Below are 26,299 nucleotides of genomic sequence, written 5' to 3' on the forward strand. Positions count from 1 at the left end.
CATAACAATTCTTTTGATAAAATATGTTTACATCTAAAAAGATTGTTTTAATAGTAAAATACACAGGGTTGTGGGGAATTACGGTCATATATTGCAACGAACTAAATACATATACATATGGTCGGCACTTAACGTTACCCTGTATACAGGTGGTACGTAATTTTAGTTTGATTGTATGCATAGATTTGGCAAGTTTATCCAACACAAAATAGGTAAAATCCGTTAAAAATCTTTTTTTCACAAAATTAGAAAACTGAAGCAGCCAACAATCTAAAAATGAAAAAAACCTTAAAAAATATCGAAAAAAATACAAATTTGTTTTTCTTTCCATCAATTTAATGATGCGTAAACAACAAATATAATTAAAAGCAACTCTCATTTTAAACAACACTTTCTTCTTCTGATGTGACTCATACATATGTATAACATGTATTGACGACAGTTTCTTAATTAGAGACCTTATTTATTTATCACTACATCCGATTAAACTGTCTTTTTAAATGCTCATTTCCCGCTGATTGTTCCTAACTTTGTTTCCGTCCATCTGTAAAAGTTAAAATGTAAAATTTCTACCTTGACTGTGTCTGTTTTGTAAACAAGAATGAAGCAAAACTGAAAATTAGTTCAAAGTTCAAAGTAGAGAATCAACAGCGAATGCTGACATCCCACAGAACTAATGGAACGGAAAACTGACAATGACTTGGAACATTCTAGAGAACAAATGGGTCAGAATACTGCCGAACGGATGACACAGGCCAAACACATGGGAAGCGAATATAATGATGAAGCGACACGAGATGTTCCTGGCTATACAGATCTTGTGAGAACAAGGTCGTCTGAACAGAACATTGCTGGACATGACACACTACAAGATCAAAATAATGGATATACAGAACTAAGGAAATCCATTGTCACAAAAGATCAATATGATACACTTGGGGAACATAATATATATGACTACAGTACTGTTTCAGATTCAACAACAAACACTAAAGCTATTAGTGCAGATAGGGAAGACGGCGTCGACTGTTCTAGAGATCGTGAGAACATATCAGAAACATCTGGGCATAAATATAGAAATATCGGTAAAACACATCTGAAATACTATAATGAACAGCTGCACATTTCTACTGGACAAAAACATAGCTTAGAGTCTTCAGCATCTGGAATCAGAAAACAAAAATCCGTAGAAAGTATCGGTAATGATGAACCAGATTACTCTTATGTAAGTGGATTTAAAGATCGTCAGAATGATACCAAGCATGTTCAAGGTATGGTACAAAGTTTAAACAAAGATTTCGTTCCTGCATGTCCAGATAATGATGTTCACCAGGATATGCAGAGGGAAGAATGTGTTAGTGAAAGAACAAATAAAAGCAACAGCATACAGGCTGTAAGTTCAAGGGCTCGGCTTATTGGTGTAGCTATTGTCGTTCTTGCAGTATTTGTTGGTTGTTTAGTCTTAGTTTTATCTCTAAAAGGAAAATCAAAAAACAACTGTAACTCTTCAGATAAAGGTTCGTATAATACTTATACGGCGTGTAAAAAATAAAAACAACACTATATTTAAAACACGTGTTCCTTATTGATAAATTTTAGTAGTTTTTTTTAATATGAATTGCATATTCTCCTGCCGAAAACTTATATTCACCGCGCAAAACGTTGCGTTTTTTTATTAGGTAAATAATTTTGGTAAAAAAAGTTTGATGTACAATTGGTTTTGGTAAATAATTGCCATTAAATATATCTCTCCCGAACATGGAATAAAACATTAAGAGAAAGCATACTAAAATCATACCAATGTCGAATATATACAATTACTGTGATTTGTTTCAGTACATGACTGTGTGGTTTAATTTACTTTTGAAAAATTGATATTCAGTTCGGCCGTTGGCCTTTGTGAATATCAGTTTTTCAAAAGCCAATAAAATCACATATCTACCTCATCAAAAGACAGTAATTGTATATTATTCGACATTGGTATCATTTTAGTGTGCTTTCTCTTTATGCATTAGATTTTGAATCAACAAGCGTATTCACATAGAGAAAAGTGCTATTCACCGCGCTGAACGTCACGCGCTTATATATGATTATAACGTTATGATAAAATGTTTGATATACAATTGATTTTGGTAAATATTTCGCTTCAAATACTTTGTTTACTTTTGGAAATTGGAATAAAACGATAACTGGTCGACTTCTGTTTGGGTATATATGTGATTTAATTGACTTTGAAAAAAACTGATGTTCACTTCGACTGCAGGTCTCAGTGAATATTTGTTTTTCAAAAGTCAATACATCTTCACCTCACCTAATTTTAACCTCACTGAATGAAACTTATTATATAGTATTCCATATTGATTACACTTTTGTGAGTTTTTTCTAAATGAATTGGATTTAAATAAATAAGCATATTCACCTGCGGAAAGGTATATTCACCGCGCAAAACGTCGTATGCTATAATTTTACGTGTACGATTATGTTAAAATCGTTTGATGTAAATTGGTAAATAGTTCATGTACCCTAAAATCTCACTAGATCTCCCAAATTCCTTAAGTTGCATTTTGTTTCATTTGTAGTTTAAAATATCTAAACAATTATTTTTATCAGCCATCTACTCTTTCACAATTATTTATTTTCTTTCATTTATTCAGGCTTTCACCCACAGCTGTTAACATTAACAGGTGAGCAGTAGTTTTATCACATATATTGCATTTCGACATGTCGAAAACATCTACAGATTCAGAGCATTTATACATAAAATGGCACTATTAACACAATGTTAGTTTGCAAAACATTTTCGATAAACGTTTCAAATTATTGTGAACAAACGCTGGTGAGTTTCAGAAGAAAGATAGATTTAAAAACAATTAGAAAACAAAAGTCAGTTGTGTATGCATATTAGTTTAGTTCGGATTCCGTGAACTAATTTGCATACAAAACTTAGATTTTGTCACAAAATTCAATTTTGGATTTATTTTTGTGTAGACAAAATTGAGTTTTGTTAAACAGAAGTGAAAATTTAACATAAAAGTAAATTTTGTGCCACAAAAGTCAATTTTGTGCCACAAAAGTCATTTTTGTCACAAAAGTCATTTTTGTCACAAAAGTCATTTTTGTTACAAAAGTCAATTTTGTGTCACAAAAGTCAATTTTGTCTACACAAAAATAAACACAAAATGAATTTTGTAAAGAGAAAATTAATTTTTTAAGACAAAATTCAATTTCGTGTTTATTTAAATAATAATGATGTTCTCTCCAGAAAACCCTGGCCGTTTTTTGGCACAATTTTTTTGAACTTTTTGTCCTCAATGCTGTTCAACTTTGTACTTTTTTCGGCTTTCAAACTTTTGTATCTGGGCGTCACTAGTAAGTCTTGTATGGACAAAATGCACTTCTGGCGTATCAAAAATTTTAATCTTGTTGCCTTTTGTTAGCTATTATTCGTGTGTTTCTTTGTCAATTGTGTTCTCCTATTTATTTATATTGTAGTCTAGTAATGTTGTGTTGTCATTTTAATGTTATATTTCACATGGCCATAAAAGAGGGAGGTTTGGCATGGCCCAAAACCAGGTTCAACCCACCATTTTTAGCTCACCTGTCCCGAAGGGACAAGTGAGCTTATGCCATCACTTGGCGTCCGTCGTCGTCCGTCGTCTGTCGTCTGTCGTCGTAAACTATTTCAAGAATCTTCTCCTCTGAAACTACTGGGCCAAATACTTTCAAACTTTAACTGAATGTTCCTTAGGGTAACTTATTTATAAATTGTATCCGAAGTTTTGATCTATCAACAAACATGGTCGCCATTGCTAAAAATAGAACATAGGGGTCAAATGCAGTTTTTGGCTTATAACTCAAAAACCAAAGCATTTAGAGCAAATCTGACATCGGGGTAATATTGTTTATCAGGTCAAGATCTATCTGCCCTGAAATTTTCAGATGAATCAGACAACCCGTTGTTGGGTTGCTGCCCCTGAATTGGTAATTTTAAGGAAATTTTGCTGTTTTTGGTTATTATCTTGAATATTATTATAGATAGAGATAAACTGTAAACAGGAATAATGTTCAGCAAAGTAAGATTTACATATAAGTCAACGTGACGGAAATGGTCAGTTGACCCCTTTAGGAGTTATTGCCCTTTATAGTCAATTTTTAACCATTTTTCGTAAATCTTAGTAATCTTTTACAAAAATCTTCTCCTCTGAAACTACTGGGCCAAATACTTCCAAACTTTAACTGAATGTTCCTTAGGGTATCTAGTTTGTAAATTGTATCCGAAGTTGTGATCTATCAACAAACATGGTCGCCATTGCTAAAAATAGAACATAGGGGTCAAATGCAGTTTTTGGCTTATAACTCAAAAACCAAAGCATTTAGAGCAAATCTGACATGGATAATATTGTTTATCAGGTCAAGATCTATCTGCCCTGAAATTTTCAGATGAATCAGACAACCTGTTGTTGGGTTGCTGCCCCTGAATTGGTAATTTTAAGGAAATTTTGCTGTTTTTGGTTATTATCTTGAATATTATTATAGATAGAGATAAACTGTAAACAGGAATAATGTTCAGCAAAGTAAGATTTACAAATAAGTCAACATGACGGAAATGGTCAGTTGACCCCTTTAGGAGTTATTGCCCTTTATAGTCAATTTTTAACCATTTTTTCGTAAATCTTAGTAATCTTTTACAAAAATCTTCTCCTCTGAAACTACTGGGCCAAATACTTCCAAACTTTAACTGAATGTTCCTTAGGGTATCTAGTTTGTAAATTGTATCCGAAGTTGTGATCTATCAACAAACATGGTCGCCATTGCTAAAAATAGAACATAGGGGTCAAATGCAGTTTTTGGCTTATAACTCAAAAACCAAAGCATTTAGAGCAAATCTGACATGGATAATATTGTTTATCAGGTCAAGATCTATCTGCCCTGAAATTTTCAGATGAATCAGACAACCTGTTGTTGGGTTGGTGCCCCTGAATTGATAATTTTAAGGAAATTTTGCTGTTTTTGGTTATTATCTTGAATATAATTATAAATAGAAATAAACTGTAAACAGCAATAATGTTCAGCAAAGTAAGATCTTCAATTAAGTCAAATTGACCAAAATTGTCAATTGACCACTTAAGGAGTTATTGCCCTTTAAAGATTTTTCACAATTTGTTCATCATGTTGACTTACTTTAAAAAATCTTCTCCTTTGAAACTGCTGTATCAATTTCAGCCAAACTTAGGCTAAATGAGTTTCAGAGTATCTAGTATAAATTTTATATTTTATTTCCTTGTATGTCAAGAAACATAGCTCCTATGGCTAAAATAGAACAGAGGAGAAAATGATTATTTTTTTTGGCTTTTGAAGAAAATAGGACGATCCTAAAAACATTTAAATAAATTGAAAAGCCAAAATAATCATTGATGAGAGATTTAACCAAAAGAATTAAGGTGAGCGATTCAGGCTCTTGAGAGCCTCTTGTTTCCTTTAAAAATGTCCTGTAAAAAGTCAGGAATATGGCCATTGTTATATTATAGTTCGTTACGTTGTGTTACTGTTGTGTCGTTTGTTATTTGATGAGTATAAATTCACATTACTATAAGACGTGTCATGGTACTTTTCTATCCCAAATTCATGTATTTGGTTTTGATGTTATATGTGTTATTCTCATAGGATTTTGTCTAATGCTTAGTCTGTTTCTCTGTGTATGTGTGTGTGTGTGTGTGTTACATTTTAATGTTGTGTCGTTGTTCTCCTCTTATATTTAATGCGTTTCCCTTAGTTTTAGTTTGTTACCCCGATTTTGTTTTTAGTCCATGGATTTATGAGTTCTGAACAGCGGTATACTACTGTTGCCTTTATTTGTGGTGACAAAATTGACTATTGTGACACAAAATTCATTTTTTTGACACAAAATTGAATTTTGTAAAGACAAATTCATTTTTGTAGACAAAATTCATTTTTGTCATGACAAAGTTCAATTTTGTGTTCATTTTGTGTAGACAAAATTGAGTTTTGTTAAACAGATGTGAAAATTTAACACAAATTCATTTTGTCACAAAAGTCGATTTTGTGTCACAAAATTCATTTTTGTCTCAAAGGTCAATTTTGTGTCACTAAAGTCAATTTTGTATGCAAATAAGTTTAAATTAAAGGGTCGCAGCAGTCCATTCCATTATTTAAAATTGGCTATTTCTTAATTTTCACGCGTATTTTGGCGTTTAGGTCCTCCAACCCCTCTAATGGTCATTGCGGCACATATTATTGATAAACATTTTGTTCCTCTTTTAATAAGCTTTCAAATGGTGTATAAAGTATTCCTTAATTAGGGACTGACGGGTCGCAGAAGTTCATTCCATTATTCAAAATAAGCTATTACATAAGGTTCACCCATATTTCTGTTTTTAGTCCTTCGGTACTCCTCTAATATGCGTTGCGGGACATATTGACTATATACCTTTTGTTTATCTATTAATAGGCTTTCGAATGAGGTATAATGTATATCTGTAATTAGGGACTGAAGGGTCGCATCAGTCCATTCCATTATTCCAAATATCCATTCCATTATTCAAAATTGGCTATTTTCATAATTTTCATGCGTATTTTTGCATTTAGGTCCTCCGTAACCCCTCTAATAGTCATTGCGGCACAATGAACATGTTATATCTAAAAATATAGAAAAAAAAGATAACGTTGAGTATTTCAATATTGATATATATGTTTTGGCATTCAGGTCGTCCATACATTGAACCAAGGAATATCTGTTAACTAGAGGCTCTAAAGAGCCTGTGTCGCTCACCTTGGTCTATGTGAATATTAAACAAAGGACGCAGATGGATTCATGACAAAATTGTGTTTTGGTGATGGTGATGTGTTTGTACATCTTACTTTACTGAACATTCTTGCTGCTTACAATTATCTCTATCTATAATGAACTTGGCCCAGTAGTTTCAGAGGAGAAGATTTTTGTAAAAGATAACTAAGATTTACGAAAAATGGTTAAAAATTGACTATAAAGGGCAATAACTCCTAAAGGGGTCAACTGACCATTTCGGTCATGTTGACTTATATGTAAATCTTACTTTGCTGAACATTATTCCTGTTTACAGTTTATCTCTATCTATAATAATATTCAAGATAATAACCAAAAACAGCAAAATTTCCTTAAAATTACCAATTCAGGGGCAGCAACCCAACAACGGGTTGTCCGATTCATCTGAAAATTTCAGGGCAGATAGATCTTGACCTGATAAACAATTTTACTGCACGTCAGATTTACTTTAAATGCTTTGGTTTTTGAGTTATAAACCAAAAACTGAATTTTACCCCTATGTTCTATTTTTAGCCGTGGCGGCCATCTTGGTTGGTTGGCCGGGTCACGCCACACGTTTTTTAAACTAGATATCCCAATGATGATTATGGTTAAATTTGGTTTAATTTGGCCCAGTAGTTTCAGAGGAGAAGATTTTTGTAAAAGATTACTAAGATTTACGAAAAATGGTTAAAAATTGACCATAAAGGGCAATAACTCCTAAAGGGGTCAACTGACCATTTCAGTCATGTAGACTTATTTGTAAATCTTACTTTGCTGAACATTATTGCTGTTTACAGTTTATCTATATCTATAACAATATTCAAGATAATAACCAAAAACAGCAAAATTTCCTTAAAATTACCAATTCAGGGGCAGCAACCCAACAACAGATTGTCCGATTCATCTGAAAGTTTTAGGGCAGATAGATCTTAACCTGATAATCAATTTTACTTCCTGTCAGATTTGCTCTAAATGCTTTGGTTTTTGAGTTATAAGCCAAAAACTGAATTTTACCCCTATGTTCTATTTTTAGCTGTGGCGGCCATCTTGGTTGGTTGGCCGGGTCACGCCACACATTTTTTAAACTAGATACCCCATTGATGATTGTGGCAAAGTTTGGTTTCATTTGGCCTAGCAGTTTCAGAGGAGAAGATTTTTGTAAAAGATTACTAAGATTTACGAAAAATGGTTAAAAATTGACTATAAAGGGCAATAACTCCTAAAGGGGTCAATTGACCATTTCGGTCATGTTGACTAATTTGTAGATCTTACTTTGCTGAACATTATTGCTGTTTACAGTTTATCTCTATCTATAATGATATTCAAGATAATAACCAAAAACAGTAAAGTTTCCTTAAAATTACCATTTTAGGGGCAGCAACCCAACAACGGGTTGTCCGATTCATCTGAAAATTTCAGGGCAGATAGATCTTGACCTGATTAACAATTTTACCCTGTCAGATTTGCTCTAAATGCTTTGATTTTTGAGTTATAAGCCAAAAACTGAATTTTACCCCTATGTTCTATTTTTAGCTGTGGCGGCCATCTTGGTTGGTTGGCCGGGTCACGCCACACATTTTTTAAACTAGATACCCCATTGATGATTGTGGCAAAGTTTGGTTTCATTTGGCCTAGTAGTTTCAGAGGAGAAGATTTTTGTAAAAGATTACTAAGATTTACGAAAAATGGTTAAAAATTGACTATAAAGGGCAATAACTCCTAAAGGGGTCAATTGACCATTTCGGTCATGTTGACTAATTTGTAGATCTTACTTTGCTGAACATTATTGCTGTTTACAGTTTATCTCTATCTATAATGATATTCAAGATAATAACCAAAAACAGTAAAGTTTCCTTAAAATTACCATTTTAGGGGCAGCAACCCAACAACGGGTTGTCCGATTCATCTGAAAATTTCAGGGCAGATAGATCTTGACCTGATTAACAATTTTACCCTGTCAGATTTGCTCTAAATGCTTTGATTTTTGAGTTATAAGCCAAAAACTGCATTTTACCCCTATGTTCTATTTTCAGCCATGGCGGCCAGTTTGGTTGGTAAGCCGGGTCACCGGACACATTTTTTAAACTACATACCCGAATAATGATTGTGGCCAAGTTTGGTTTAATTTGGCCCAGTAGTTTCAGAGGAGAAGATTTTTGTAAAAGATAACGACGACGGACGACGGACGCCGGACGCAAAGTGATGGGAAAAGCTCACTTGGCCCTTTGGGCCAGGTGAGCTAAAGATAGTTTATTCTCAGAAACTAAATGAATGAATGAATTAAGATAAAAATTTAAAGAGTGCTTTGAATTTTTTATTCTGATATCAATTTGAATATTTGTTAGATAACATCAAAATGAAGAATTCAGAAATGCAGTTTCGTTTTATCGAGATAACGATATGTTTTTATCGAGATTTTGATATATTAAACCGAGATAACGATTAAATAATCCGAGAACTCGATCTAATAAATCGAAATAACGATATGATTATCTGAGATCTCGATATAATAAATCGAGTTAACGATATAACAAGTTCTTTTTATCTAGATAACGATATAATTTTTATCGAGATCTCGGTAAAACGGTAATGTTTGTCATGATCTCGAATTAAAAAAATATTTTCTAATTTTTTGTGTGTCCTCTTATGGCTTCCGTATGTATCAAAGTTTTCCGAAAAGGTTGTAGAATCTCTATTAGAAAACCATCTTCAGTCGAACGATCTTTTTGATAGTGTTCAATCAGCTTACCGTGCTAACCATTCCACCGAGACGGCATTGCTGCGAGTTCATCACGACATAACTGTTGCACTTGATAATTACTTTTGTGTAGTTTTATTAATGGTAGACCTTTCGGCAGCATTTGACGTCCTCGACAATCCATTTTACGACAGCGACTTGAATACTCGTTCGGAATATCTGGAGCCGCGCTAATTTGGTTGTTATCATACCTTACTGATGAAACTCAGCGTATCGCAATCGGCTCTGTTTAGTCGGACGATATTCATCTGAAGTATGGTGTTCCACAGGGATCTATCCTCTGACCGAAACTCTACTGCATTTTCTCGAAACCCATAGGTTAAATTTGTAAACGTCGTAATACGTGTTACCACTGCTATGCAGATGATACTCAGGTATATATCGTAATTAAACCGCTTGACAATTGGAATAACATATCTACTCGACTTGAAACCTGTATGGCAGACATAAGCTCTTGGATGTGTTCAAATAAGCTTAAATTGAACGAAGATAAAACCGAGCTGATACATTTCCCTACGAAACACCGAGTAAAAGAGTTTGCAGACTGTCACCTTACTTTTTGGCCAAAACATCGTTAGTGATTCAGCACGCGTCAAGAACCTTGGTGTTTATTTTGACAAAACATTGGCGATGGACCAACAGATTAGTGCGACCTCGAAATCTTGTTTCTACCAGATCAGAAATATCGGTCGAATTCGTCCATTCATTACAGAGAATGCACCAAAGATACTTGTTTGCTCTTTAGTGACGTCTCGCTTGGACTACGGAAATGCATTATTATATGAACTTCCCGCAAATGCAATCCAACGATTACAGCGTGTACAGAACACCGCCGCAAAATTAATCACAAGGAAAAAGAAAAAGGAATATGCTTATCCAATTTTGAAACATCTTCATTGGCTGCAAATAACATTTGTTACAAATACAAAGTGTTGCTTTATGTGTTTAAAGCTCTCGTATACCTTCAAGAACTAGTAAATATTTACAAGCAACAAGAACTCTTCGGTCTGAAAACAATATGCTACTAATCAAACCAACAGTAAGAACAAACACATACGGAGAGAGACGGTTTGATAGAGCTGCCGCCGTTTTATGGAATGACTTACCGAAAGAACTGCGAAACACGGAAACTGTGAATGCTTTCAAGAAAAACATTAAAACTTATCTATTCAGACAGGTTTTTCCACATGATTAATAATCGGACAGTACTTAGACTTTTATTCGATCTAAGTATATATTTTAATGTATCATACTTACTTTTTATTGCATTTCTATTTTCTTGAAATTGAAGCTCTTCTGTTGATTTTATTTTTTAAAAAAATGAATTTATTTTTATTTTTTAATTCTATTTGATGAATAATTTTTAATTTTCAATATTGAGTTGTATTGTTTACGGTCTCTATTTTGGTTCTATTGAACCATTGACATATAGATATATATTTTTTTTTAAATTGTGTTTATTTATATATATGTACTTGTATCATTGGTTTTTTTATGCACCGTAAAGCGCTTAGAGTAAATGTCTATTTAGATAAGCGTTATATAATCACTGTAAATAATAATAATAATAATAATAATAATAATAATAATAATAATAATAATAATAATAATAATAATAATAATAATAATAATAATAATAATAATAATAAAAAAATAATAATAATAATAATAATAAAAAAAATAGTTTTAATTATACCTGAAGACCGCATGGTGACCTATAGTTGTTTACCTTTGTGTTAGTTGGCCTCTTGTTGAGAATTGTCTCATTGGCAATCATACCACATCTCCTGATTTTTTTTATAAACAAGATTAATTCTTTTTAAAATAGAGAAGAGTACATCAATACTTTATCGAATGGCAATTTAAAGGATTTATTGTCATCTGAAAAGAGTGATGAAGCGTTAAACTTGCCCCCTTGTTTATATGAGACAAGGATTCGAGAGCAAGTATATTCAAGTAATGACTTGAACAAACTAGATTTGATCACAAGTAAAGAGATTTATTGTGAAATTTCACCAGCATGTTCTTTCAAGTTTTTCACATCCAACTCTGATATGCCGATCTAATGAGTTCATCGATCGCCAACAGTTTTGAAATTATTTATCAAAGGTACCAGGCATATAATTTGATACACCAGACGCGCGTTTCGTCTACCGTCAGAAGACTCATTAGTGACGCTCAGATTAAACAAGTTACAAAGCCAAACAAGTACAAAATGTTAGAGCATTAAGGGCCCAAAATTCCCCCCAAAATGTGCAAAATACGGCCAAGGGAATATATGCCTGGGATAAGAAAATCTTTAGTATAATTCATTTTATTGCAAACAGTTTTATAAAAATGACCATATAATTGATATTCATGTCAACACCGAAGTGCTGACTACTAGGCTGGTGATACCCTCGAGGACGAAACGTCCACCAACAGTGGCATCGACTCAGTGGTGTAAATAGTTATCTAAAATACCAGGCTTATAATTTTATACGTCCGACGCACGTTTTGTAACGTATAATAACGTCAATTCATACTTAAAATCTGTCGAACGTCTTCTGCGCTTTGTCGTACGTTTTCATAGATTATGAATTGTTCCCATGGTGACGTTATTCACTTAAAATGAACGATAGAAATGATGTTGTAATTAGAATGATTAATAGTGCCAGCAAAATATTTAAAACATGCCTTTCTATATTTTTATTCGTTAACCGTAATAGGATAGAACTGTCTACATGCCTACATCAACATAATTTACAACCATGCTGTTGAAATTTTAATATCTGTGCTCATGCGACGTAAAGCAACCAACAATCAATCAATCAATCCTAATCCCAGTCAATGAATCAGTTTTGGATTTCTTTTTATGGCTTCCTTTTTTAGCTGTACATAACAATTCTTTTGATAAAATATGTTTACATCTAAAAAGATTATTATAATAGTAAAATACACAGGGTTGTGGGGAATTACGGTCATATATTGCAACGAACTAAATACATATACATATGGTCGGCACTTACCGTTAACCTGTATACAGGTGGTACGTAATTTTAGTTTGATTATATGCATAAACTTGGCAAGTTTATCCAACAAAAAAATAGGTAAAATCCGTAAAAAATCTTTATTTCACAAAATTAGAAAACTGAAGCAGCCAACAATCTAGAAATAAAAAATACCTTAAAAAATATAGAGAAAAATACAAATTTGTTTTTCTTTCCATCAATTTAATGATGCGTAAACAACAAATATAATTAAAGACAACTCTAATCTTAAACAACTCTTCTGATGTGACTCATATATATGTACAATATGTATTGACGACAGTGTCTTAATTAGAGACCTTATTTGTTTACCACTACATCCGATTAAACTGTCTTTTTAAATGCTTATTTCCCGCTGATTGTTCCTAACTTTGTTTCCGTCCATCTGTAAAAGTTAAAATGTAAAATTTCTACCTTGACTTGACTTTGTAAACAAGAATGAAGAAGAACTGAAAATTAGTTCAAAGTTCAAAGTAGAGAATCAACAACGAATGCTGGCATCCCACAGAACCAATGAACGGAAAACTGATGATGACTTGGAACATTCTAAAGAACAAATGGGTCAGAATACTGCCGAACGGATGACACAGGCCAAACATATGGGAAGCGAATATAATGATGAAGCGACACGAGATGTTCCTGGCTATACAGATCTTACGAGAACAATGTCGTCTGAACAGAACATTACTGGATATGACACACTACTAGATCAAAATAATGAATATACAGAACTAAGGAAATCCATTGTCACAAAAGATCAATATGATACACTTGGGGAACATAATATATATGACTACAGTACTGTTTCAGATTCAACAACAAACACTAAAGCTATTAGTGCAGATAGGGAAAACGGCGTCGACTGTTCTAGAGATGTTCCTGGCTATACAGATCTTGCGAAAACAATGTCGTCTGAACAGAACATTGCTGGATATGACACACTACAAGATCAAAATAATGGATATACAGAACTAAGGAAATCCATTGTCACAAAAGATCAATATGATACACTTGGGGAACATAATATATATGACTACAGTACAGTTTCAGATTCGGATTCAACAACAAACACGAAAGCTATTAGTGCAGATAGGGAAAACGGCGTCGACTGTTCTAGAGATTGCGAGAACATATCAGAAACATCTGGGCATAAACATAGAAATATCGGTAAAACAAATCTGAAATACTATAATGAACAGCTGCACATTTCTACTAGAAACAAAAATAGCTTAGATGCTTCAGAATCTGGAATCAAAAAACAAAAATCCGTAGAAAGTATCGGTAATAATGAACCAGATTACTCTTATGTAAGTGGATTTAAAGATCGTCAGAATGATACCAAGCACGTTCAAGGTATGGTACAAAGTTTAAACAAAGATTTCGTTCCTGCAAGTCAAGATAATGATGTTCACCAGGATATGCAGAGGGAAGAATGTGTTAGTGAAAGAACAAATAAAAGCAACATCATACAGGCTGTAGGTCCAAGGGCTCGGCTTATTGGTGTAGCTATTGTCGTCCTTGTAGTATTTGTTGGTTGTTTAGTCTTAGTTTTATCTCTAAAGGAAAAATCTAAAAGCAACTGTTACTCTTCAGATATAGGTTCGTATAAACACTTATATGGCGTGTAAAAAATAAAAACAACACTATATTTAAAAAACGTGTTACATATTGATATGTTTTAGTAGTTTGTTTATATGAATTGCATATTCTCCTGCCGAAAACTTATATTCACCTCGCAAGACGTTGCGTTCTTTTATTAGGTAAATAATTTTGGTAAAAAAAAGTTTGATGTAAAATTGGTTTTGGTAAATAATTGCCATTAAATACATTTCTTTCGGAACATGGAATAAAACATTAAGAGAAAGCGAACTAAAATGATACCAATGTCGAATAATATACAATTACTGTCTTTTGTTTCAGTACATGTGTGGTTTAATTGACTTTTGAAAAACTGATATTCAGTTCGGCCGTTGGCCTTTGTGAATATCAGTTTTTCAAAAGTCAATAAAACCACATATCTACCTCATCAAAAGACAGTAATTATATAGTATTCCATATTGATTACACTTTTGTGAGTTTTTTTCTAAATGAATTTGATTTAAATAAATAAGCATATTCACCTGCGGAAAGGTATATTTACCGCGAAAAACGTCGTATGCTTTAATTTTACGTGTATGATTATGTTACAATCGTTTAATGTAAATTGGTAAATAGTTCATGTACCCTAAAATCTCACTAGATCCCCCAAATTCCTTAACTTGCAACTTGTTTCATTTGCAGTTTAAAATATCTGAACATTTTTTTTATCATGCAGTTATCTACTCTTTCACCATTATTTATTTTCTTTCATTAATTCAGGTTTTCACCCACAGCCGTTAACTTTAACAGGTGAGCAGTAGTTTTATCACATATATTGTATTTCGACATGTCGAAAACATCTACAGATTCAGAGCATTTATACATAAAATGGTACTATTAATACAATGTTAGTTTGCTAAATGTTTCCAATAAACGTTTCAAGTTATTGCGAACAAGCGCTGGTGAGTTTCAGAAGAAAGATAGATTTAAAAACAATTAGAAAACTTGGAGCCAGGTCCACTAAATCCTTCACTGACCATTAAGGTAGATCAAAACGCACCCAAACCAATAACGGAAAACCCGGGAGGGGTTTTTCTTGATTGCCTACATTTTATAAAATATATATTGCTTGAATGCTTACAAAATAAATTGAATTTGTGTTGTTTTGGTAAAATGGTTTTGTTTTAGAACAAAAGTTTGAAGTAGGAAAAGTTATAGTTTAAAGGTGGAAAAATGTTGCCTTTACTAGATCAAAAGTGTCAATTTAAGAGGAACAGTTGTGTATGGACTATACCACAGATTTGTGAACCAATTAAAAATGTTTGATTTTCCTGAATGTCAATAAAAATGCCTCTTATTTACAGGGGATTGCTATCACAATACCAGCACCCAGTATTTTGGAAGACTTAATTATACAGTAAGCGGTAGGGCTTGTCAGAATTGGAGTAAGAATTCTCCTCATGTAACAATATTTAGACCTGATAGAGACGCGGACAAGACCACAAACTATTGTAGGGACAACAGTTATTACAAACATGGTACACCATGGTGTTATACAGAGGACCCTGATTTCCGCTGGGAATTTTGTCCCGTATTTAAATGTTCGTATTCAAATGCTTATTGATACATATTGTTGCTTGCTTTTAAAAATGTTCTCAATATAACAAGTTAATGAATTGTTACGCTATACGAGTATTTCATCTACATATAAGTAACCACGGGGGCTTGCATAACAAAAGCATAAAGCGAAACAAAACATAAAGTTGGAGAGCATTTCAGGTAAAAATTCTGACAAATAGAGCCAACCATGACCAGAGCTATATATTTAAGCCTTAAATAAACATGTTTCGGATACTTCAATTTCTAAAGAAAAGAAAGTTACGGTAAATGATCAAATCAATGGGTTTGTTTTATATCAACAATTTATGCTGTGTTGAGTCCTATATTAGTATTATCTTAAATTTATCTTTATGGGCACTAGGAAAAACCTACATTTTGTTCTTCAAAATCCCTGTTTCCAATCAGACAATGCATATATAAAATATAAGTCATTGTTAAAACCTTTTGATGATATTATCTGACAAATCCCACACTGACTAAAGACACGCTTACTGACAGGGTTTTACTAACATTTAGTAAGTTAAATAACTAAGACATCATAAGATAACAGATCCAAAAAATCTGCAAGGAAAATAATTTTTTAGACGCCATCAATATATATCCTACAAAAGAATGTACGAAGTGTTTTTCTTTAACTCAGTAAAGAATTTCTTTTCACCAAAAACTTATGTATTCCTTTTAGGTAATGCCTGTACGATGCTGCCAAAAGCCAAACCTGGAACAACAGTAAGTTATAATATAACATTTGGAGTTGTAGCTGCCACATACACATGCCAGTCTTTTAAGCCAGGAGTTTCATTTCCTCATTGTCCGATATCTACATGTAGCAATGGTAACAAATGGCTGAAGTTCAACACATCTTGTTCTGGTACGTACACATGGTAGTACTAAATGTTATAACGAAAATACCGAAATCAAACGTAAATCAAAAAAGGTGAAGTCTATAAATAAAGGCAACAGTAGTATACTGCTGTTCGAAATTCATAAAAATATTGAGAATAAAACAAATCCGGGTAACATACTAAAACTGAGGGAAACATAAAAGCAGACAAATCCAAACGCTGAACTCTACCAATTCGATTATGTGTGACATATTTAAAACATGTTTATCACTGGGGTTTTGTACCTAATAAGAATTATTTTTAGTATTCGAATAAATGAAAGAAAGGGTTCCTTTGTTTCGCTTTCGATGTTGACATTCTTTCTTTGCCCATCTCCGGTACGGGCCAAATTGATTGTGTGAATAAAAATTCAAATGAAGTTGGATTATTGAAATTCATCGTTCCGACTGACATAGTGTATATTCAATTTTTGAACGTTATACTATTTGAAATGGTAAACTGTAATCACTATATACTATATTTTTTTAAAGGGCATAAGCCAAGATTAAGACTAAAGAAATACAATATGATTTGTTTGGTTCACTTATAAAGCGGGATTGTGAACGACTTATTTCGTGTACAGAAATAATTTTTGTTCAATTTTGTCGAAAACCCAAAACAACCGTGATGTATAAATGAATTTGAATAATCCAACCCCATTTGAATTTGTATTCATGCAACTTCAATTTGACCCTTACCGGAGAAGGACAAAGAAAGAATGTTAACGTTGAAAGCGAAACAAATTAAAGGAACAATTTCTTTGATGTATTCGAACTTCTAAAATGCATTCTTATTAGATAAACAAAAACCAGTGATTAACATATCTTAAATCTTTGACAAAAAAATCAAACAGATCTAGAATAAAAAAAACATTAAAGTACTTTTACACGTGCTTGTTTAATACAAGTGAGCGGTTTAGCTTGCTAAAATAAGAAGGTTCAATCTACCATTTTCTACATAAGAAAATATTTGTACAAAGTCAGGAATATGACCGTAGGTACATATTCGTTTGATGTCTTTGAGCTTTTAATTTTGCCATTTGACTTTCCTTTGCAAGAGGGACGAAAGATACCAAAGGGACAGTCAAACTCATAGATTGAAAATAAACTGACAACTAAACAATTATCCTCTGAGTTCGGTATTATTGTTATATTACTTTTGGTGTATTTATATTAACAGTAGTTCTACTAAATCAATCGAATGACTGAAAAACAACTGTTATATTCCTGACTGAATGTTTTCCGAACGAAAGAGAGGCGGAAGACCTAAAAGCATCATAAGTCGAACGAAAACTTACAACAGCATTGCAAAAAACAAAAAAACCGACATAAACACATAAACACAAGCTATAATAGTTGTACAAATTTAAGGAATACGCATATAATATTCGTGAAATATGAGACGTAATTGCACAAACTCATATCTAATCAAACAAGAAAAAAAATAAACGTCTAGCAGGCCGGCTAGGATTAGGATGAAGTGCGACTGAAATACAATGGTTTATGTCCACAATAACGAATTGGTAAACAAATGATTGTGATGCATCCGTGGATCAACACACGAGATACTAGTACATTTATACGTGGTCTTAAATCTTTTGATAGACATTAGAAAAGTATTGTCAGATTTTTTAATGCGGACGGATTTTTATTTACTATCGCGATTGTTTAACCAAGTATTAATTGAAGTAATGCATGCATAAAAGAAGACTTATTTTCTCAACGGGGGATATACGTATTTTGAGCATCGTTAAACTCAATGAAAAAGTATTATACTAGTGCTGTTCTGGATTTAACTTCACCGGGAAGGCCAAATTTTAACATTTAAAAGGCACAGAGGCGTAAAATCGCAGCAACGTTAGGAAATAAAAAACAAATTAAAAATGACACGAACAGAAGAGTCATATCAAGTACTTTCCACTTTTCCTGAACTACTGTTGCCATAGTTGAATATTTGCATTTTCTTATAAAAAAACTTCAGGTTAAGAAGTCACTATATATTTCTGTCGTTTTTCCAGTTGAAGATCGGTATCTCAATAGCACTAAATACAACGGAAAAGTGTCCTGTTCAGTTAGTGGAACACCCTGTATGATTTGGAATCTACAAAAACGCCACCTTTTACCTATCAACTCAGATGATCATGTAACAAATTACTGCAGGGATCCAGACGGGAAAGGACAGCCATGGTGTTATGTAGATCATCAAGGAACTGTTGAAAAATGGGAATTTTGTTATGTTCCAAGGAGATGAAGAAGAACATTACAAGAACATCAATATCCTTGAAAGTCTGTCATACGCAAAATGACGTGTTTACTACCTTAATCAGGTTTTGTTACCAGTTATTAAATTTTGTGGAATTTAAAATTTAAAAAATAAATTTTGTGCTTAAAATATTTTCCGTTAAAATATATGTGAAAAGTAAAGGCAACAGTAGTATACCGCTGTTCAAAACTCATAAATCGATAGAAAAAAATCAAATCCGGGTAACAAACTAAAACTGAGGGAAACGCATTAAATACAAGAGGAGATCAACGGCACAACATTTAAATGTAACACACAGAGAAACGAACTAAGCATTAGACAAAATCCGACGAGAATAACAAATATAACATCAAAACAAAATAAACCCCACAATATTGATATTTGCACAGATAATTGCAAATTTACTGCAAATTCACATTGGTATACGATTGTGCATGCATCAAATAATTTTAAAATGACTTAACATGTGATGACTAAAATATATAGCTCATGATGACAATATGAAATGGATACCTTATTTTCGAAGTGATGTTTATATACTTGGTGAATAGTTATCAAAGGTACCAGGATTATAATTTAGTACGCCAGACGCGCGTTTCGTCTACATAAGACTCATCAGTGACGCTCATATCAAAATATTTATAAAGCCAAACAAGTAAAAAGTTGAAGAGCATTGAGGATCCAAAATTCCAAAAAGTTATGCCAAATACGGCTAAGGTAATCTATGCCTGGGATAAGAAAATCCTTAGTTTTTCGAAAAATTCAATGTTTTGTAAACTGGAAATTTATAAAAAAAATTACCACAGTATTGATATTCATGTCAACACCGAAGTGTTGACTACTGGGCTGGTGATACCCTCGGGGACGAAACGTCCACCAGCAGTGGCATCGACCCAGTGGTGTAAATAGTTATCAAAGGTACCAGGATTATAATTTAGTACGCCAGACGCGCGTTTCGTCTACATAAGACTCATCAGTGACGCTCATATCAAAATATTTATAAAGCCAAACAAGTAAAAAGTTGAAGAGCATTGAGGATCCAAAATTCCAAAAAGTTATGCCAAATACGGCTAAGGTAATCTATGCCTGGGATAAGAAAATCCTTAGTTTTTCGAAAAATTCAATGTTTTGTAAACTGGAAATTTATAAAAAAAAAATTACCACAGTATTGATATTCATGTCAACACCGAAGTGTTGACTACTGGGCTGGTGATACCCTCGGGGACGAAACGTCCACCAGCAGTGGCATCGACCCAGTGGTGTAAATAGTTATCAAAGGTACCAGGATTATAATATAGTACGCCAGACGCGCGTTTCGTCTACATAAGACTCATCAGTGACGCTCATATCAAAATATTTATAAAGCCAAACAAGTAAAAAGTTGAAGAGCATTTTTATGTATTGCCTATTCTAGACATTCACCTTCAAAATTCATCTCACATATCATTTTTATACCCCCGGTTTGAAAAAGTAGGGGGATATACTGTTTTACCTCTGTCTGTCCTTCCGTCAGTCCGTCAGTCCGTCCGTCCCATGAATATTTTTCGTCGCATTTTTCTCAGGAACTACAATATAAGGATTTCTGAAATTTGGTTTTAGGGTTTATATAAGTCTGCTACACCGTTTGATTCCTTTTCAGATTTATCACTCGACAACTTCCTGTTTACCGAACACTTGTGTTGTAAACGTAGAATTCCGAGCGTTCATAAATTTATAACTTAACACCATCTTTGTAGAAAATAGCAGTATTCACACTATATGTATATACAGACGTTACATAAAATACAAGATACACAGCATACACTCCGACAGTACAAACATTCAGCCATCTTGTCCATCCGGCAACACATCTCTCCCTCACGTCACTCTCACACAACGTCAAAAATACGGGAAACAACGTTAACAGTGTTTGCGACATTACGGACATGAAGACAAAGTCACATTCACAACACTACTCCCTCTTTTCAAGAATATTTCATCCTCGAAATAAAAGATAATCAAGATAAATTGCGTTTTCGTGTTTTCCAGTTCATCTCAGGTAACATTGACGATCCACAGGAGCAAACATCACGTGTATAACTGTTTTCATACATGTTAGTATCTCTAAATTTGGTGAACCCATTTCCACGTACAAGTTCTTTATATGTGAAGTTCTTTTCGTATACTGGTCTCGATAATCCAGTATATGTTGAAACTCTAGGTATGTCATATTTTTTTTTATCATCATTTTTAGAAATATCAAATTGTACGTCACTTTGCTCAATGGGTGTCCATTTTAGGACGCTAACTACCTCTACCTCACCAGAGGGTATCGTCTGTTGTTCAACGTTTGGACTTCCAAAGTTAGTTGTCATTATCTTAGAAACTTTTGCAACTGCAACCTCAGTTGCCTCAACAATTTCATTAAGTTCCTCATATTTTAATTCAACCTTTCTAACGATGACAATCTCTGTTCCATCAGTAACCACTGTCTGCTTTTCAACGCGCGGAAGTTCAAAGATAGCTATCTCTTCGTCCAAAACTTTCGCAACTTCAAATTCAGTTGCCTCAATAACGTCACAAAATTCCTCATGTTTCAATTCATATGACTCAGCGATGTAGTAAACAGACTCTTCACTCGGATAAACGAAATTATTACGTACATTTAATTTACCAACAGTATAATTCTCTTTTTCCAATTTCTGCTTACTATTATATAAACTAATGTCGTTTTGCATATAACGGCAGTATTTTCAGAAACTTTATTCCTCCGAATATCATGCTCTGTGAAATTCATATTACGCTTATTGCCTATTTCAAAATGTTTCTCAAAGTTACTGTCTTCAGTGCAACGCGATTTTTCTACGGACTTTAAAGATTGTCTACAATGTTCCTGCCACAATATTTCTTTTATAAGTTCACTAACTGTTGACGGTTCTTTAGTCAGAACTCTGTATCCAATGTTACCATCAGGATATCCATATATAGCATACTCAGTAATCAGCTTCACTAATAAATCTTCGTTCACACCAGGGAACGATTTCCGAACATTTATCTCAGTTCTACATACGTACTCTTGAACGCTTTCACTTTTAAGCATAGTTATATTTCTCAATTTCATTCTACAAATCTGAGCAGTCTCAATATCACCAAATCGACTTTTCAATGCAGAATACAAAACAGATACATTATAAAGATCTCTGTGTGGTAAATACGACACATATTCTAAAGCTTTACCTCTCAGTGAAGTAACCAAATAAAAAGCCATATCACTAGATGACCAATTAAAACGTTCAGCAAAGATAGAAAATTTCATCCAGAAACCTTCAAAAAGTTCAGTACCGGCAAACTCTGGTAAGTCACACCAGCTCATGGTTAATATATCAAAATGCTGACAAATCCCACCGCTGCCACCAATGTTGTAAACGTAGAATTCCGAGCGTTCATAAATTTATAACTTAACACCATCTTTGTAGAAAATAGCAGTCACGATTTATTCACACTATATGTATATACAGACGTTACATAAAATACAAGATACACAGCATACACTCCGACAGTACAAACATTCAGCCATCTTGTCCATCCGGCAACACATCTCTCCCTCACGTCACTCTCACACAACGTCAAAAATACGGGAAACAACGTTAACAGTGTTTGCGACATTACGGACATGAAGACAAAGTCACATTCACAACAACTTGTACTATTTTACACATGATAACCAAGTTGAAAATTTTCGTCACATTTTTCTCAGGAACTACAATACAAGGATTTCTGAAATTTTGTTTCAAGATTTATATAAGTATGCTATACCGTGTGATGCGTTTTCAGATTCATCACTCAACAACTTCCTGTTTACCGAACACTTGTACTATTTTACACATGATAACCAAGTTGAAAATTTCCGTCACATTTTTCTCAGGAACTACAATACAAGGATTTCTGAAATTTGGTTTCAGGAGTAATACAAGTCAGCTATACCGTGTGATGCGTTTTCAGATTCATCACTCCGACAACTTCCTCTTTACCGAACACTTGTATTATTTTACACATGATAACCAAGTTGAAAGTTTCCGTCACATTTTTCTCAGGAACTACAATACAAGGATTTCTGAAATTTTGTTTCAAGGTTTATATAAGTATGCTATACCGTGTGATGCGTTTTCAGATTCATCACTCAACAACTTCCTGCTTATCGAACACTTGTACTATTTTACACATGATAACCAAGTTGAAAATTTCCGTCACATTTTTCTCAGAAACTACAATACAAGGATTTCTGAAATTTGGTTTCAGGATTTATACAAGTCAGCTATTCCGTGTAATGCGTTTTCAGATTCATCACTCAACAACTTCCTGTTTACCGAACACTTGCATATTTTTACACTATTAAAATTATCCACTTGCGGCGGGTATATCATCAGTGAGCAGTAGCTCACAGTTTCACTTGTAACAATTCCAAAAAAAGTAACAATGAATTAAAAGAAATGCAAACTGATTGTCTTTGATTTTGGTTAATAATGTTTAGCATAACCTTAGAGAATACCCAGGTGAATGTTCTTTACCGTTGTTTCATTGGAGTTGTTTGGTAGATGAAATAGTTGAGTCATTGACGTGGCCTCTTGTATCATTGTCTCAATTAAGTAATTGAGTACTAATCTTGCCATTAATATGTCTGTTTTTCGTGTGGACCCGTGGAATAGTCATCTTCTCGAAATGACCTAGACGGACGGTGAAACTTAGTTGTTAATTTCTGTTGTTTTTTTTTTCTTCTTACTCATTTGCAATCACAACACATCTTATGTACACTTTATACTGAACTGTATGACTGAAAGCAGTTCAATGTCGTCTATGTCCACCAATCTGTCATAAAGGAGTAGGGGCTTTAATGGCCTAAAATGGCCCCATATTTACAAGATAATAAAAATTCTAACAGAGCAGATTTTTCTCCATAAATTATTAGAATATGAGTAAAGGATTTAAAAAAAATGTTTTTACTTAACTAAAAAAGGTTCAATGACGTCACAATGGTAGGTGTAAATGACGTCATTATTGGGAAAATAAGCAAAAATACCGAAAATTTTATGGTTTTTCTAAATTTTGACCACCGCACCATGCTTGCACCAAATAGAAATTTTAACATTTTGACAAGTTCATACATATCAAACTTCGCATAAAAAATCTTTTTGGTGCAAGGTTGGTGCGATAGTTTATTTTATATTTTTTATAGCCAAGCGGAGCAATAAAAAGCTGAAATTTGCCGTCCAAATTGGACCAGTTCATCTGACAAAGTTTAGTTTATACATTCTTATGCCTATAGAAACTTATTTTTTTTGTTTATGAATGTAAAGTGTATTCCTAATTATATATTTTCTTAAGTATATCTAGTTAAGTTTCTTTAAAAAAATCCGACAGCAATGACCTTCATGTGTAAGGCAGTCAATAACAACTTTGAGGACATTTTTTTATATTTATATTATGAAATTTTAGATAGACCTTCAACATAACAAAATCTGTACATTTCTGATGTTTTTGCTAATTATAAATTCAAATTTGTTGTTTGAATGGGGCAATCTTCTCTCTCTGGTATTAGGGTCAGATCCATGATTTATGTAACGAAAAAAAGGGAGGGGGTGTATTTTACTTAAATTTCCATAATTGGCGAGAAACACGAGATTTATTTCGAAAATGATCCTACCTATATTCCAATTGGATGTGTCTTTGTGGGGAATGTGCATAGAGATCTTAAAAATTTGATGGTAAAAAATGGAAACAGCATAAGGTAGACTATCCATATATCCGTATAAACATGTAGAAATATATAATTATATAAGTACGCCCGAGCCTGTGACAACTCTACAACAGATTTATCCATTGCATCACCAGCAGTGATGGTGATACATGGCTATGTACATTATGTATTTACAACTCGTCTAAACATCAACCCAACAATGTAAGATCTGTAAATTTGCAAATGTATATATAAAAATATATATGGATTGATTGATTGATTGTTGGTTGCTTAACGTCCAGTGGCAAATATTTCATGCATATTCAGTACGAGAACAAGTTCACAATAAATGCATTAGGTAGGTTGATACAATAGAGGTCACCTGGGATGAAGGTCGGAGAAATTTGGACTGCCACCGGAAAAAGAGGGCATATTGGATAGGGACAATCTGTATATATCAGCAATACTCGGCGTTTTGTTTTGTTTGTTCCTGTTTCAATATTGCTTTCCCCCTTAATATTTACCTTGGAGTTCGTTTCTTTTTACAATTTACATCTTAAATTGCCTTTCTGTTTCAATATATTTAAAATTAAATCTTGTAAATAGAAAACAAATCGCGGTTGCCATGGGCACAGATATGTTGCTAGGGAGAAACAACAGTGAATTTGGAAAAAATGTGCAATTAATTATGTTATATTTTAAAAATAGTGTACAAGTGTAAAGTTCACTACATGCCAAACAGGTTCAATTTCAAATAAAGATGTATTAAAGCTGTATAATAATCATATTTGATGAATTTAACCCCGCCATTTTAGTGGTTGCTAGGCAACAGAATAAACAAACTAGACCCAAAATTCGATTATTTTCAGAAGGTCTATGGTATAGACTTACAATATGACAAATTAAATGAAATTTGGGGGTGGGGCCAAAAATGGCCCTTATAGCCCCTAGTCCTTTGTGATCAGTTTGGTCATTTGTAAGTCTGAATCTTATTCTCAACCGGATTGTCTTGTTTACTGATGTTTTTTTAGCTTCACATCCCTGCGTTAAAACGCAATTAATAGAGCTGAGTTTTTAAGGCACTTAATGGTATTATTGCCAATTGAGATTTGAAGATAAGGATTAGAATTTAGTTTGACGAATATCTTGGTTTCAGACGATTAATGAACAACCTGAACAAGCTCTAAAACAAGAACGAATTTATTATGACAGGATATGTTTGGTACCAACAAATGACAATACCACAACAACAACAAAATAAACAAATCTAGGTGTCAATAACTCCAACTGACGACCGTGTTTTAAGGTCGCGTTGGACTCTCTTACTTGTCTTGAATTTAAATCAATTGTGCGAAAACTCGTATTCAAGCCATGAGATATGCACAGACTTTAACACATAAACACTGTCTTGTTATCCCTTCTCCCCAGGACTAAAATTTAAAATAAATTATTTATGGTTGTCAAAGACTGCTTAAACAAAGAGTATACGACCAACACTGACGTTGCAGTTTATCAAAAGATTCCAAGACACAAAATTGAAGGTATGACCTATATAACAAATGCATTCAAAATATAATGCAACGTTAATGCTAATATATATTCAGTTACAATTAGATTAGTCTTGCATGCATACTTCTTTGTCTTTGGACATTC

General features: G+C 33.3%; 1 protein-coding gene across 5 annotated transcripts; it reads left to right on the forward strand.

Annotated features, from left to right (window-relative positions):
• Positions 1-507: 507 nt before the first annotated feature.
• LOC143071583 (uncharacterized) lies at positions 508-19,064 on the forward strand. Of its 5 annotated transcripts, XM_076245984.1 has the most exons (6): positions 508-1,517; positions 2,655-2,684; positions 14,951-14,980; positions 15,535-15,771; positions 16,473-16,658; positions 18,689-19,064. In XM_076245984.1, exons 1-6 carry the CDS (start codon positions 677-679, stop codon positions 18,919-18,921), a joined length of 1,557 nt encoding a protein of 518 aa, XP_076102099.1. In that variant the 5' UTR covers positions 508-676; the 3' UTR covers positions 18,922-19,064. The 5 variants fall into 5 exon arrangements, with proteins under 5 accessions (XP_076102099.1, XP_076102101.1, XP_076102100.1 ...); XM_076245986.1 differs by lacking the exon at positions 14,951-14,980; XM_076245985.1 differs by lacking the exon at positions 2,655-2,684.
• The last annotated feature ends 7,235 nt before the right edge of the window (positions 19,065-26,299 follow it).

Source organism: Mytilus galloprovincialis, chromosome 4, assembly GCF_965363235.1.
Source record: "Mytilus galloprovincialis chromosome 4, xbMytGall1.hap1.1, whole genome shotgun sequence".
Classification (NCBI taxonomy): Eukaryota; Metazoa; Mollusca; class Bivalvia; order Mytilida; family Mytilidae; genus Mytilus; species Mytilus galloprovincialis.

Excerpts from the sequence above, each read along its gene's own strand:
- LOC143071583 (XM_076245982.1), top strand. The coding sequence starts at position 13,084 with ATGCTGGCATCCCACAGAACCAATGAACGGAAAACTGATGATGACTTG. Across the intron at positions 14,192-14,950 it reads CTGTTACTCTTCAGATATAG|GTTTTCACCCACAGCCGTTA; the intron begins GTTCGTATAAAC and ends TCATTAATTCAG. Across the intron at positions 16,659-18,688 it reads GTTCAACACATCTTGTTCTG|TTGAAGATCGGTATCTCAAT; the intron begins GTACGTACACAT and ends TCGTTTTTCCAG.